Raw genomic sequence first — 16,360 nt, forward strand, 5'->3', positions numbered from 1 at the left:
CGTTTCACTGGCCATACAATTGGATTGGCTCCTTTAATGACCATGTGTTCTGATTTTCAGTCTGGAGGTGTGAATCAGGTAAATATATCAGGACAAATTTCTGTATATGACAACTTTCTTTAGTGGATCCTAGTATAAAAGTAAACAGCGCAAACAATATATCTGTATAACAACTTATAAAATCATGCATTTTTTAATTGTTTCTATTATCTGGCATCGTCTAAATTGCTGTACTTAATGCAATAAAAGTTGTAAAATAAATACAGGGCAGATAAAGGGAGCCCCGTTAAGTTGTTGGAGCGTCTCCAGTATTTCATTAAGGACTCATAGGTGCTACAGTACAAGCTAGATGGACAGAGTTTAACATGTACGTATGGAAGCTGAGATGTCTAAGACTTTAAACAGAATGTATGACTATAGTTCAAAACACATCTCCAGAACTACATCGCAACAATGTTCAACTAAATATCACATTCCCTCCAAAGTTCACCTCTTGTGGGAAAAATCCTCCTACTCCTCCTATACTGGATGATGTACATCCTCATATTTATATTTTTCCTCATTACTAAGGGCACTGCACATTAAAGAAAGTCAGATTTCTGATCAAACTTGTTCGGCTCTGAAAAATGCTAATAGTAGCACAGAATACTTTTCATTATGATGTTCACCAACAAATCCTTACTCATATTATTCACTGGTAATAAATATATGCACTACTAATTAAAGATCATCAGAATACTGACTTTGAACAGAAATGACCACTAGCTCACAAAATGGTTACTTAGCAAGAAATAGTTGATAAGGACCTAGCAAAATATGCATAAACTGAATGCACGTAAACAGCAGTTATTGTGAGTCTTAGTAACAAGAGGCTTGTATTCAGAGACAAACTCTACACACGTGCACATTGCCAATATTCAAGGGTGCCACTTCACAAAGCAGTGCAGAGCTGGACATGTAGGAGGCATGGCGTAACACCTGCATATTAAGTAAAAGTCTGCATAGAAAAAATAGAAGTGCAGGGTTAATAGGATGCTACTGTACACAGGGAAAGCAGACATTGCTAATGTGATGCATACAACAACTAAAGCAAGCTAGTGAAGCTGAATCAGTGCTCTTGTGTTTAATACAGTGATGTATGGTGCAGTTAGTGCCCAACCACCACAAGAAAGACAGTGCACTTGAGCACAGTGACCACCTGAAAGACCAGTGTTGGTTTTACAGTACAGGTGCAACCCTATCCAGCATCTAAATGAGGAAGAAATGAGATAGATAGGAAAACAGGAAAGGGGAGAACATCAAGCAGTGGTAAACTCAGAAGGGTAACCAGAAGGCAAGAATAGTATTTGTAAGGAATAAGGGTATTTTGGGGGGATACAGCTCCTTTTGCAAGTTCCACAAAACAAGGATAAGTGGAAAAGCTACTAAAGGATAGCTGTGGCGGGGATGGGGGAGAAGGACTGTTACAAGGCCAGACAGACTAACACAAGTACAGATATACAGGGGAAGTTAACACATAAAAGGGTGGAGGATATTGGATAGGCACATGCATTACAGAGAGCAGACAACAGATGATGGAGAGGGCTGAACAATGAACAAGGAGTGGATGATGATGTATGAGAAGGGCTCACAATGGATGAGAGATAGGTTGAGTTCCTAGCATGGCTGAATGCTAGGCTAGCCTAGGGGACAACAAACTCAGGATAATGTTATGGGTGGCTTGCTCCCCTAGAATCCCAATAGATGGTGTCTACCAGTCATGCAAGCATGCCATTTGTACTAAAAGGCACTATATATTACCAAGGAAGGTATACAACTGCTGACACACTTCAGCAGTGATCATCTTTCACAGCTAACAACAGGAGACTATTGGAAACTCTTTTGGTCCACCTTCAGGATAAAAGTCTTCATCTTCCCCTCCTGAAAAGAGACACAGAGTTCACCAGTGATCCATCTAGGAGGTCACCCCCAGCAGGGTGACCGTCATTCCCCTGTCAAATGGAAAACCTGGTGTCTCACAGTAATCCAGCACCAGAGGCAGTTGCTGGCAAAGACTGATGTGATTATAGGTTCAAACAAAAACTAAAAAAGTATATACTGAAGACTAAACACTCCTGGAAAAATAAAACATTTATTGAGTAAGCGCTTTCATGCTTCTTCAGAGAATGTACAGCAAAAACTAAGGTCAATCAATTAGTCCATCAATTCACAATCCTTCAATAAAGGTTTTAAAAGTATACCACCATTCAGGCCAGGAAACCTATGAGCCTGAAGAGTTGTAATCTATTTCCTTTCAGCTTTTTCAACCTTATTAAATATATCACCCCCCTCTCATGCCATAAGTCAAAGTCTGCAATATCAGAAAACTAAAACTATGATCATTAAAATCTGCTATATGCCGATATAAAGCACTAGTAACATCTTTTTTCCTGATATAGTCAATATGCTTCAACAGACATTCCCTTAATGACCGGTTGGTCTTTCCTACATAAAAACATGAACATTCATTACAAAAAGCTAAATAAACAAGATACCAAGTGGAGCAATCAGCATAGAACCTAGGAGAAAATATAAAACCATTCTCCGGATGAACAAAAATGTTTTGATCAGAGATAAATGGACAAGCTGTACATGATCGACAGGAGTATGTTCCCAACCTACTTGAATCCAATAGCAAAAAAATATTATCCACAAACCTTTCGAAATATTTCAGATATGATGAAAAAGCACGTTGACCAAACACAAACTCTTCTTCCCAACTGGCCATTACTAGGTTGGCGTATCTATTGGCACATGCAGTGCCCATAGCCATTCCAACCTTCTGTAAATAGATATGAAAACAAATGCATTATTCTCTAACATGAGATCTAACAATGCACAAAGCAAGAAAATCATGTCATGTGAATAATGACTGTGCTTGCACAGAAACAATCTAACAACCTCCACACCTTCTATATTGGGAATAACGGTAAAAAGAGTATTAACATCTAAAGTGACAAACATACAATCAGATATATCATAATCCTTATTAAATTCAAACAAGGTCTCCAAAAATGCTGTGTATCTCTTAGTACAGATGTTTCCTCATCCACCACTGACCTACGTTTATGCTCAACAAAAATAGAGAGTGGCTCAGTGAGCCATCTGCTCCCAGAAGCAATCGGTCGTAGTGGAGGATCACGAGCATCCTTATGGACCTTAGGTAGCCCATGGATCACTGGTAACAGTGGATTCTCTACAACAAAATAGTCAGGAAATTCTTGGTCCATCACCCTGTTCATTAATAAGTAATACAGTTCATCATTAATATGCTAAATAACCAACTTACGAATGGCCAAAGCCATAATTTCAAAATAAACATTGCTGTCAGATAGCATTTCAAACATCTTCTCCGTATACCATTGTCTATCAAAAATGACAATCACCCCACCCTTATCAGCAGGGTGAATCTGTATGTCATCATTATTCTTAAGAGTATTCAAAGCAGCAATTTCATTGCTAGTCATATTAAAAAACTTTCCATATCCATGATCATCTACAGCTCCAAACAAATCACGTTCACACATATTTAAAAATAATTCAATTGAAGCAGTCAAAGGGGACAAAAAGTGTTTTTTTTTTTAACAATATGGTATAGCAGCATTGGTTGGAAACATCGAGCAAAGCATTATGTTCCTGGCAAAGAATCTAAGTTGCAAGAGGACATCACTGACCTGTGAAGAACAGGCTGGTATAAACGATAATCCACAATTTAAAACTCTCAACTGGGCCTCTGTGAGTGGTAAGGAAGATAAATTAATAATAATTTGATACTGCAGACTTTGATTTATGGTATGAGAGGGGGTGATGATATATCTAATAAGGTTGAAAAAGCTGAAAGGAAATGGATTACAATCCTTCAGGTACATAGGTTTCCTGGCCTGAATGGTGGTATACCTTTAAAACCTTTATTGAAGGATCATAAATTGATGCACTAATTGATTTCATTTTGCTATTTAATGACCTTAGTTTTTGCTGTACTTTGTCTGGAGAAGTGCTTAGTATTGATGCTTTGCACTGCATCTAACCATGTTCAAGTGCTGCTCCTTTGCAGCTGCAAAACAATGTAGATATTGTTATGGATACTCATGCAACACTATGCATTGTAAAAGACAATGGTTGTAGCAAAAAAAAATTAATGCTTTGAGTATGTCTGTGGATCACTCTCCTCAACCTTTGACTCATTGTTGGAGTAGGCTGCAGTAATGCCACCTCAGGTTATTGTAATGATGACAGCATTGCTGTGCAGTATGGATGGTGCCAGTACCATTACTGAACACCTGCCTAAGTTCATAGCAGGTGAACACCTTCTTCTAAAGGCAATCATACTTGTACAGCAGGTGCTTCTTGAAGTTTCTGTGTAGATGGAGCATGAAAATCCTGCTCTGTTTCTGGCACAGCATGCCAGAGCCCTGCTGTTCCCTGTTGCTGAGTCTGTTATGGCAATTCACTGTGCCCCCTATGTGCATGAGTACACATTTATGAATCATGTATCACACAAGGTAGCACTCCACCATGACAATACTTGCATACACATGCCATATGCAGGAGCATACATATCAACATGGCACATGATTTGAGCTCACCATGGTGTGCACATCTTGCATCAATACGATGGGTATTGCATTACTCACTGACAGAGTTGCTGTCTGGTTTCATTAGTATAATCACTGCACTGACTGTCCCCAGGATATAATATACCAGTTCCATTTTGTTCAATACCGCTTACAACTTTACAATTTCAAAATATAGATATTTCAGTAAAACCTCTGTACACATGCAGCTTCACAGAAATAAGAAAGGAGTTCTTTCTCTTAAAGTTCTTCAGCAATCTCAACAAACCTTGTATTGAATGTCAGGGAGGGTGAGTTAGATATTATAGGTTCATAAGTTCATAGGTATATACTTGGCTAATGACCACTGGGGCCTTTATAAGCCTAGTCATGCAACTGAAATGTATCCCATGGGCTACTTTGCCTTAGAGGTTGTATTAAGGGGTGGATATGAGTCTATATTATGTCAGCGAAATGGCATTACAGCGAATGCCGTTTCGTCGACACATATAGATCGAAATGGAAAAAGAGAGAGACCATAGTTCACTGATTTTTTTCCCATGGAAAAAATTGGTGAACCAACAAAACACAACATACCACTTAAAACATTACAAACTGGGGGGGGCTTCGCCCCCTACACCCCAAATGTAGGGGGCTATGCCCCCTACCCCCCTAACTAAATATACCAACTCTGAGATCACACTACAGTCGGGTAAAGGGCAATGCCATGGCTCAGACCAAGCGATTTCTTTCCCTCTGAAAGAAATCGCTGACCTGAGCTTTCGCTCTTTTCCAATTTCGGTCTATATGTGTCGGCGAAATGGCATTCGCTGTAATGCCGTTTTGCTGACTTGATATAGACCCGTGGGTATTAGTTAGGGCATGATTTATTTGCTGCCTCTGTACATTAGACCAGGGGTACATTTCTGATTTGTCATCCACTGGTCTAGGTTACACTTGAATACGGTTAGGAAAAAGCTCTGCTTCACATGGATGGGAAGCCTATTTCACTGAATCGGAATTCTCTGAGATAACATGCTTGTCCCTCCAACATGTCTTATTTAAATCACAAGCAAAGTTTAAATCGTTGGCTCTAGTAATTCTGATGTTGTTCATTTTGGGGATATACAAAAGGTCCATCAGGGCAGGATCCAAGGATGCCTTGTATACCAGGCATAAATTGCCTATCAGCGGTGTGTAGGAAACAGAGTATAGGGTAGGGCTTTGAGGAAATCTGTATAAAGCATTGTGTTTACTTCCTGTATTCTTTTTGTGAGGAACCTCAGTGGACATTCCAGTTGCTGCATGTAGGTGATCAGGTAGATGCCGAAGGGAGCATTATACTCGATGATGAGTCTGATGAGGGCTAAGTATAGTGGCACAATGACTTCTCTGGGCCTAGATGCCATGCCCTTACTTATAAGTTGAGTAACATAGAATGATTTTCCTACTACCTTAGACACATGCTGGTCAAAAGCCAGGTTACTATCTGCAAGAGTCCCTAAATCCGTGACCACTGTGTCTGCCTTTAAGCTTGTTTTATTGATGAGGTAGTTTCCCAGGGTGGTTGACTTCCCAAAAAGTACTATTGTGCCTTTCATGGCATTGAGTTTTAAGCTGTAGTTTTGGTACCTATCATTTGTCTGTGTTAGACCATCCTGTAAAATGCTGGGGGGCTTCTATGATTGCTCCCAGCTTGAAATCATCTGCAGGCTTATTAAGCCAGAAGCCCTTGACATTAGCTTTGGCTTTGTATTATGACATCATCCTTGGAGAAGGTAGAATGCTGCTCAGTGCTAAGCACATAACAAACTTTGACACATAGTCCATGGCGCTCGTCCAGTCAGGATAAAACAGATGAACGGTTGTGTGTTAAGTTCAAGTAGCTTTATTACACGCAAACACGTCAGGAATGAAGCTTTGTAACTTAAACTTAAATAAACTTATAAACAGACTGACTGCCACACTCATACATGTTAACACTCTAGCTGTTCTCTCAAAATGGCACTGATGTCTGCATGTGCTCACTATTTATATGCATGTGCCTACATCTGGAAACGCTTCTTAAAGGAACAACACACGCTCTGTTCTACAGTCCTTGTGCTCCATAATGATTCTTTTCATATAGTCTAGGGAAGTACGTTTCAGGTCATTTACACCTTCATGGACAATGACTGAATTATACTGTGATCCTGGTCCCTGATAGATAACTGACTGTTATTTTCTCCTTGCTCATCCTGGTGAGTGGGGCAACAGTATGTCATACAATGACATCCCCTATGACTAGAGTCCTGGGTAGTGTATTGGATCGCCTTATGGGCTAAGTAGTTGAGGCTCCAGTAGGTGTGGCTGTATGTGCAGTATTAGGTGTTGTTACTACTGACTGTTTTCAAGTTTCCAAAGGATAATTTTTGCAGGTGGAATGTCTGGTAGGTGTTTGGGGCTTGTGAAGAAAGCCTCAGCATAAGTAGGTCTATATATGGGGTTAGTACTATATGTGTGGTATATGTAACATGTGCTTTTCTGACAATCAGATTGTTATTTTGAGTGCTTGTACATGACACTTTTCCTCCAGAGACCTTACACAGACACACACACACACACACATATATATATATATATACATACACATATACATGTGTGTATATATATATATATATATATATGTGTATGTGTGTGTGTGTGTTTGTATCACGTACTGTGTTTGTTTGTTTGAGGATTAAATGCCTGTCAGTGAACATTAGGCAATTGCTACATCATCTCAAACTGGGTCCAGAGATATTGGAAAAGTGTACATCTATGATGTTAGGTCCTTTATTGGTTCATAGGAGGTTACTATGCTAATGGGCTTAGGGCCTTTACAAGCCTAACTATGTAATACCCATCTTCCCTAATTGACTATTGTTATATGGTTTGATTGTCTGCAGAGTGAATCAATGGTCTGCACTGACTGCTCCTGTCCATGAGGGACATAGGTGCCATCCCAGGTGTGAATTTACAGTCTCCCATCCAGTTGTCCAGGTTGAGCTTAAATAGGGTCACTGAGGAGCTCTGCTTAACATGAATTGGGAGATTATTCCAGAGTAGTGGCAGTATCTAGGAGACATACCTGTCTCTCCTGCATGTTTTGTTTAAGTCACAGGCTAGGTTGAGATATCTGGAGCAAGTGATTCTTGTCCCATTTGATTTGCAGACATGCAGCATTTCCATTAGGGCTTTCCTTACCACTTTGGACACATGGTGACTGCTATTAACTTGTGTTCCCAAGTCATGTACCGCTAAGTTCGAGCTTAAGGGGTGCTCCTTATACTGTAATTTGTAGGAGCTACCTCTTTGGCAAAGGGGCAAGGATGCACTTTTTTGCATTTAGTTTTAGACCATGGCTTTGGCACCAATCATTTATGTTAACCCTTCCTGTAATATGTTAATATCTTTAGGGGACTCAATGCTCCCAGTTTACAGTCATCTGTACTAATTAGCTGGATGTTATTCGGTGTCTGCATAGGAATTATTTTCTAATGTTTCTAACTGAATCTAGCCAAGACCTCTTAAAGCTCCAGAAGAACAAAAAAAAAACCTTAAAACAAAACAAATGCAGTATAAGAAAAAGATAAAAAACAGAAGTAACCAAACCTTAAACTAAAAACTTCAAATTCAAATGCAGACAGAGATCAGCAATAGTTAGGGTGAGCTACAAGGGTGCAGTGTATGAGGGGTTAATAGTGGGCTGACTAAGGGTGCTTTTGAGACTATAGATGAGACTAGACTAGGCTATATAACACCAAGGAGAAGTGTTATTCAATGCACAAACTAGCTGCCCCACACTCAGTTACTGGTACAGTTTTAGAGCTGGTTTTATAGGGAAATTCTGATTTCTAAGTATCTGTGTCTATTCAAGGCACTACTAACCACTGCTGCACAATGTGCAGTGTCATGCAAACGCACCAAGGTTATATAGGTACTTAAAACACAGGAAAATGGTTTGTAAATATGCTGACCAATGAAACAGTTACACTTACAGCTTTTTCATGTGTTTCCCGACTCACGTAGACTAGACCATCCAGCTCTCAACCCCTTAGCACAAAAAATCTGGGCAAAGACAAAAATAATGGGGGCACAAATCCCCAATAATAGGGACTATTTTTAAATATTGTTGTTAGAGCTCAGAAAGTTGATAGAATAAAAGGTCTTGTGTTACCATATATTTTCTGAAGGATATAATGTCCGAAACTCAAATGCCTGTCATTATTTAGCGAAGTCAGTCCTTACTGATTTGCACAAAAATCCAGAAAACCATACATTTTATGAGGAACAGACTCAAAACAGGCAAAAATTTGGACGTTCTGTGAAAATCTGGATAGTTGAGAGGTATACCACCACCTACTGCCACTTGATGAAATATCCCAGTCCTGTTAAAGTAAAAACAAAAAAAATGATTGCTTGAGAGTGAATGTTACCACAAAACAACTTTAACAAATTAGCTAGACAAAGCAAGACAGTTTGAGCAAGTGCATTAATTTTAGCATCAAATGTAGGTAAATGCACAAATAAAATAAGAATCAGCAGTCAATCACTTAAATAGCTTCTTGAAGTGCAAATTTTAAATACTAGTACTTAGTTTTTTCCTGGATGGAGGGTAGTCACTGGTGGTCTAGTAGTTAGGATTCAGCACTTTCACCACTGTGGCCTGGGTTCAATTCCTGGTCAGGGAAGCATTGATGCTTTTCTGGATGGTGCAGTGGTTTGCTTTTTCCCTCACAGTAAGAAGTTCTCTGGTTCAATTCTCAGTTGAGGTCCCTCCTGTGCGGAGTCTGCATGTCCTCCCTGCATTCGTGTGAGTTTCCTCCGGATGCTCCACTTTCATCCCACATTACAAAGACATGCATCTGGAGCATTTCTCCGAAGGCCTCTGCTGTACATTTGCTCATTCCAAGTTGGAATTTTCCTGTTAACAAATGTTAAATAAAATAAATATAATACATGGATATCACTTCAGAGGCACAGGCAAGGACACCAAACATTGCTGAGCTCTGTGAGAATGAACCAAGAGCTATAGAAACATATTGAATTTATGCAAGCACTTAAAATTTAAAAACTGGCTTCTAAGCTCTTCTGCAAATAAAATGATTACATGTACAGATTTTGTATGTGTTTTCCAACTCATATAGATCAATCCATTACCTACTGCCACTGGATGGAATACCTCAGTCCTCTTAGTGTACAAACACAAAAAGACTGCTTGAGACTGTATGCTACCACAATACAACTTTAACAAACTAGCTAGACAAGGTGATTTCAAGTCAATCAGACAACAGCGAGACAGTGTGAGCAAATGCAGTAATTTCTGCCTTAAATGCAGATAAATGTACAAGTAGAATAAGTAATCAGCAGTCAATCACTTAAATAATTTCTGGAAGTATGATTTTTAAATACAAGTAGTTAGCTTTTGCCTGGATGGCTTTTGATGCAAGATAATCAGTTCAGAGGCACAAATGAGGATGACAAGCATTGCTGAACTTTGTGGGAATGAGCCAAGAGCCATGTAAATGTACCAATTTTGATGTGATGTTGTGAGGTATTACCAGCTCAGCTGTATCAGGAGAGTTGAGATGGTGCATGTGTGGCATATGCCAGCATGGATGTCTGAAGTTTTGTAAATCTTATAGGTTCATAGGTGGGTACTAGGCTATTGGCCCTAGGGCCTATACAAGCCTAGCCACAGCAATTCCCTGGATATTTCTTCCCACAATATTTACTTCTCTGGACCCCTGTCTAGCAGGGCGACTGACATGATCCCCAGGGTGAATTTCATATCTCCCATCCAATCATCAAGGTTCTTTTTGAAGAGAGCCAAGGAGGCACTCTGCTTGACATGTATGGGCAGTGTATTCCAGAGTATGGGGAGTCTCTGTGTCAGGAACCTATCCCTCCAGCATGTTTTGTTCATTGTGATGACAAGGTTTAGATCCCTGGAGAGTGTGGCTCTGAGGGATTGGGATTTCTTTAAGTGGAGCATGTCCAACAGCTCAGGGTTTGACATGGCCTTGTATGTTAAGCAGAGATCGCCTCTGAGTAGATGATATGCCACAGAGTATAGCTGGAGTTTTTTAGACAGTCAGCATATGGCATCTGCTTTAGGCCTGTGATTCTTTTAGTGAGGTATTTCTGTGGCCTTTCCAGCTGTTGCAGATGTCTTGTGAGGTACATACCAAACGGGGCATTATACACTATAATGGGTCTAATAAGGGATGAGTACAGTGGGACAATGACCTCCTTTTTTCTGGATGAAAACCCCTTAGTGATGAGGTGTGCCACATAGAAGGATTTCCTGACTGTTGTGGCGATGTGGTTATCGAAAGTGAGACCACTGTCCACCTGTGTCCCTAAGTATCTCATCACACTTTCATTGTTTAGTGTACTGCCACCTATGTGGTAATTCAAGGGTACATGTTTTTTTCCAAAGGGGATAACTATACATTTCGTGGCATTAAGCTTGAGCCCATGGCTCTTGCACCAGGTAACTGTTTCTGTAAGGCCTTTTGTATAATATCCACATCATTTGGGGATTCAATAATGGCTCCCAGTTTGCAGTCATCTGCGAACTTTGTTAGCCAGAGTCCCTTAGTGTTGGCCTGTACTTCAGAGAAGTAATTTGTACAGATACTTGTATTGAAAGTGTATTTGTAAGGGCTGCTTATGTTGAGAAAGTACTGCAACAGAATATTAACAGAGTTATGAGTGTGAACTGCGCCAGAGTCAGGTGACGACGTGTATTATAATTCTGCAACCAGCTGAAGCATGAAACTCTGGCAGCAGCAGTTTGTTTTTGTTTTTCCTTTGGAATCTGATATATAAAAGATCTATGCCAGTTATGACAGTTCAGTAGTTCATTTGTTAGTTGTACAGTTCAGTCAGTGTTAGTATCTCATCTTGCCTTGTAGAAATGAGCACCTCAGCCGTGCATCTTGCCTTGCAATATTAAGCGAGTTAACAAGGGACAGTTTCTCTTTAGTTTAGTTAGGAAAAGTACCATGAGATTAGTTTATTATTATTTCTTTTTCTGCATGTGAGATTCTATCCAACTGTGTTATTTTATATTTCCTTTGACTGAAAAACTATGATGTTTATTCTAACTAAATATTAAGTATTTTCCTGTTTTCTATTTTCATAAGCCACTATTAAATATTTTTATACCTTTTCATTGTAGCTGGTCTTTTAGTGAATACTTTTAATATCGTGATAGGACTTATTTCAGTGTTACTGTGGCCACTCTGAAAAGCCTTTCGGCTTTGGTCACAATCTACCATTCATATCAGTATTCATTTGACGCAGCATAATTGGTTATCTCTTGTAACAGCCTTAGAGTATTTGGCTGGTGCCAGCTACACTATAATCTGGAGAGAGGGGACACAGCTGGTTAATCTGTGTCAGCCTTTCCCATATGTGTGATATATGTAATGTGTGTGTGTGTGTGTGTGTGTGTGTGTGTGTGTGTGTGTGTGTGTGTGTGTGTGTGTGTGTGTGTGTGTGTGAAAAATCAGATATTCAAGTGTGTGTGCCAGATACTTGGAACTGAGACATAGTGCTCCAAGCTGGATCTTGTTTGGGATCTGGAGAGGCAAAGAAGCTAGTCCCACAGGAGTGTGTTCTCTGTTTGCTCTTGGGATAAATTGTGTTTGATCCAGAGCTGCATTTGAAAATACTGTGTAGATCATACCTCTCAACCTGGAAATATCAAAAATCTGGACAAAGGCCCATGAAAAATATGTACAAATCTGTATGCTGATTAACATAACAGTTGCATACATAATTATGTAACCCCACCCACTCCAATGGAATTATGGGATACCAAATTTCAAACACAAACAGAAGAAGAGACAACCAAAATATGGCCCCAGAGTCCCCCTGCAGCCATTCCAATGTCCCATTACCTTGCTATTTTGCCCCATTTACCATAAACACTAATGTGCATACTGTTTTATTTCTACGATGATTATTTGGATTTTATTTTACATTTTATAGCACAATGCACAAACACTAACAGACATCTGCTAAACAAAGCAATACTGTCTCACAATGAAAATAGACTCAGCATTAAAACTTTTCTGCTCTTGAAACTGCTGTTACAATGCAAGGCATCCTGCCCTAAAATGCACTGTATTGTATAAATTAAGTAAAAGGCATTCTGCTTAAGTAAAAAGAAAGCACAGTTCAGCCTTTAAAGTAAACTTAAGTAATCTCCTGCCTGCTGTTACAGTACAAGACATCCTGCCCTAAAATGCACTGTGTAAATTCAATAAAAAGGCATCCAGCTTAAGTAAAAAGAAAGCACTCTGCTTAAGTTAAAAGAAAGCACAGTTCAGATGTTAAAGTAAAAGACTGCCATTAAGCACAAGCACAGTTAGCAGAGTTTAGCCGTTACAGTAATCTCCTTTGCCAAGAAAAAACAAGCAGTGTCAAGCACAGTTCAGCCTTTAAATATAAATTAGGTAATCTCCTGCAGACAGTTAAAGGCATCCTGCTCCTGATAAACTAAAAAGAAAGCACAGTTCAGTTAATTTCTCCTGTTGTAACAGCTAGCCAGGTAAAAACACATGTACCATTAAGTAAATTAGCACACAGTTTCTCCCGCACGTAGCACAATGTTAAGTAAGTAAAATGCACTGCTGTATAAATTAAATAAAACTATAAAAGGCATCCTGCTTAAGTAAAGAGAAAGCACAGTTCAGCCCAGCCGTTAAACTTAAAAGTTTGCCATTAAACACAAGCACAGTTCAGCCGTTAGTAATCTCTTCTCCTCTGCCAAGAAAGCACAAGCACAGTTCTGCCTTTAAATATTAAGTAATCTCCTAGAGACCGTTAAAGTTAAAGAAATCTTGCTCCTGCTAAACTAAAAAAAAAAGCACAGTTCAGTTCATTTCCCCTGTTAACAGCCAGGTAAAAACACACACACACACCATTGGTAGATTAGCAGACACAGTCTCACACACACACACACACACACACACACACACACACACACACACACACACACACACACACACACACGCACTCTTCACTCAGAAAAGATAAAAGATGTTTTCTACTTCAGCCAGAATCCTTCCTGCCCTCCAGGACATTTCCCGCTCGCAAAGCAGATCCATCCATTAAGCAGTATAACTGATCCACCGGACTGATAACCCACTCTGCTCGCTCACATCCAGACTGCATAACATGATGCATTTGAATAAAAAATAACTGTTCTGCTCACTCGCATCCGGACTGCATACCTGATCCGCTCTGCTCGCATCTGGACTGCATAACTGATCTGGGAAGACAGAGAGTCCAGTCCCAGAGAAGTGTGTTCTCTGTGTGCTCTTGGAAGAAATTGTGCTTGATGCAGAGAGCTGCATTTGAAGTACTGTGTAAATCAATTCCTGTTTTTAGTGACTGCTGCTCACTGTTGTCAGTGGTAAGGATTGGGGCTTCTGGATTACTGGCCCAGGGTAAAGTGTGGCCATCACAGATTCAAGTGTGTGTGTGTGTGTGTGTGTGTGTGTGTGTGTGTGTGTGTGTGTGTGTCAGATACTTGCAACTGGGACACAGTGCTCATAGGTGGGTCTTGTTTGGGATCTGGAGAGATGGAGAGTCCAGTCTCAGTGGAGCGTGTTCCAGGTGTACTCTTGGGGGGGAATTGTGTTTGATGCACAGTGCTGCATTTGAAATACTGTGCAAGTCAATTCCTGTTTTTAGTGACCACCTGTCAGCGGTGTCAGTGGTAAGGAATGGGGCTCCTAGCCATAGTCCATGACATTCCTTTTGCAGATAACAAAGGGTTATGGTATAGAGAGTGGACCACTGAGGGAGGGCTAGAGGGTGAGGTGATCCAGCAGTTTGTAGTGCCCATAGTCTACTCTCTGGTACTTCTAGTCATAGCCCATGATATCCCTTTTTCAGGTCATATGGGTATAAAGCATAACACGAGTCATGTTATGCAGAATTTTTATTCACCTGGGTTTGCAAAGGATGTAACAGGGTACGGCAAGACCTGTGTCCACTGCCAAAAGGTATCTAAGGCAGCATGGCAGGAGACAAGCCCAAAGCTCCATTGATGCCTTTGTCTGTGATTAAGGAGCCATTTCAAAGGGTAGCTATGGATATTTTGGGGCCTCTGAGTACCCCAAGTTCCACAGGGAAAAATTATCCTGGTGGTAGTAGATTATTCTACCAGATACCCCAAGGCAGTGGCTCTGTCATCCGTTGAGGCAGAGAAGGTGCAAATGCTTTGTTGGAGATTTTTCAGCAGGGTAGGTTTCCCAAGAGAAATACTGACTGGCAGAGGTGCCAGTTTTATGTCAGACCTGCTGGCTTGTCTATGGAAGGGTTGTGGATTGAAACACCTAAAGACTACCCCCTACCATCCCAAGACTAATGGTCTTGTGGAGATGTTAAACTCTACAGTAAAGACCATGCTACTGGCATTTGCAGACCAGTTTAGGAGAGAGTGGGACAAATATTTGCTCCATCTACTGTTTGCATACAGAGAGGTACCCCAGGAATCCACAGCTTTTTCACCATTTGAGTTGCTGTATGGGCTTAAGGTGAGGGGGCCTTTAGATTTGATTTGTGATGAGTGGGAGGGTGAGTGTAAATCCCACAAGACATCTGTTGTGGTATATGTCCTAAACCTCAGTACAAGGCTTAGGGAGCTCATGGGCTTGGCCTAGGAGAACCTTTCAGGAGTCCAACAGCAGAAAGAAGCCTGGTATGACAGGAATTCTTGTACCCGAGAGTATGTTGTGGGACAACATGTTATGGTGCTCATTCCTGTCAGACAGAATAAGCTGCAGACAGCTTGGGTGAGACCCTTCAAAATGGTAAGGAAGGTCAATGACATTAATTATATGGTAAACCTGCTTGGCAGGCGGCAGAGGCACAAATTGTACTATGTTAACATAATGAAGCTTAATTATGTCAGGGAGGTCCTGGGCAGACTGCAAATGGCAGGATTGACCATTAAGTCCAATGAGTGTCAGGTGGATATGGCAGAGGTTTCTTACCTGGAACATGGAGTGGGGAGTGGTAAGATTAGGCCAGAACCTGTTAAGGTGGAAGATATTTAGGTGTGGTCTGTCCCTGTTACCAAAAAGCAAGTGAGGGCATCCGTGGGGAAAGCGGGGTACTATAGAAAGTTAATTCCTAATTATAGTACAACAGCTGCCCGTCTCACAGACCTGACAAGGAAAAACAGGCCACATAAGGTAGTGTGGACCCCAGCCTGTGAGCATTTCAAAAGCTTAAAGTGACCTCCTGTGTTAGCCAGTCCAGATTACAGCAATGCCATTGCAGATGGATTCTCAAAACAGGGTATAGGTTGATGTGTTCCCAGACAGGCCCATTTCTCTCAAGCAATGTTTTTCTAGGTTCACTTGAAAAACTAGCTTGAGTCTTCAAAGAGGGGAGTGATGTGAAGTTGTGTGGTATTGCCAGCTGTAACAGGAGAAGTGAGAGAGTGCATGTGTGGCATATGCCAGCATGACTAGCTGAAGCTTTGTAAATAATCTTATGTCATTTGTCACATTAATTTGTACAGGCGCTTGTATTAAAATGTATTTGTAAAAGTTGCTTACATTAAAAAAATGCTGCATAGGATCTTAATAGAGTTCTGAATGTGAACTGTGCCAGAGTCAGGTGACTAGATGTGATGTAATTCTATAACCAGCTGAGGGACGGAACTCTTGCAGCAGCAGTTTGTTTTTGTTTTTCTATGGAATCTGATATATAAAAGA

The 16,360-nt window shown here is 40.5% G+C and overlaps 1 protein-coding gene across 1 annotated transcript in view; it reads left to right on the forward strand.

The window, feature by feature from the left end:
* Positions 1-16,360, forward strand: part of ADAM19 (ADAM metallopeptidase domain 19) — a 1,509,956-nt gene that overhangs the window by 990,172 nt on the left and 503,424 nt on the right. Inside the window, exon 10 of the mRNA XM_044069332.1 lies at positions 1-78. This exon is cut by the window's left edge and continues 7 nt beyond it. Within this exon, the coding sequence (XP_043925267.1) occupies positions 1-78 (78 nt within the window). The remainder of the gene's footprint in view (positions 79-16,360) is intronic.

Source organism: Protopterus annectens, chromosome 4.part0 (assembly GCF_019279795.1).
Source record: "Protopterus annectens isolate FY-2018-M chromosome 4.part0, PAN1.0, whole genome shotgun sequence".
NCBI lineage: Eukaryota > Metazoa > Chordata > Ceratodontiformes > Protopteridae > Protopterus > Protopterus annectens.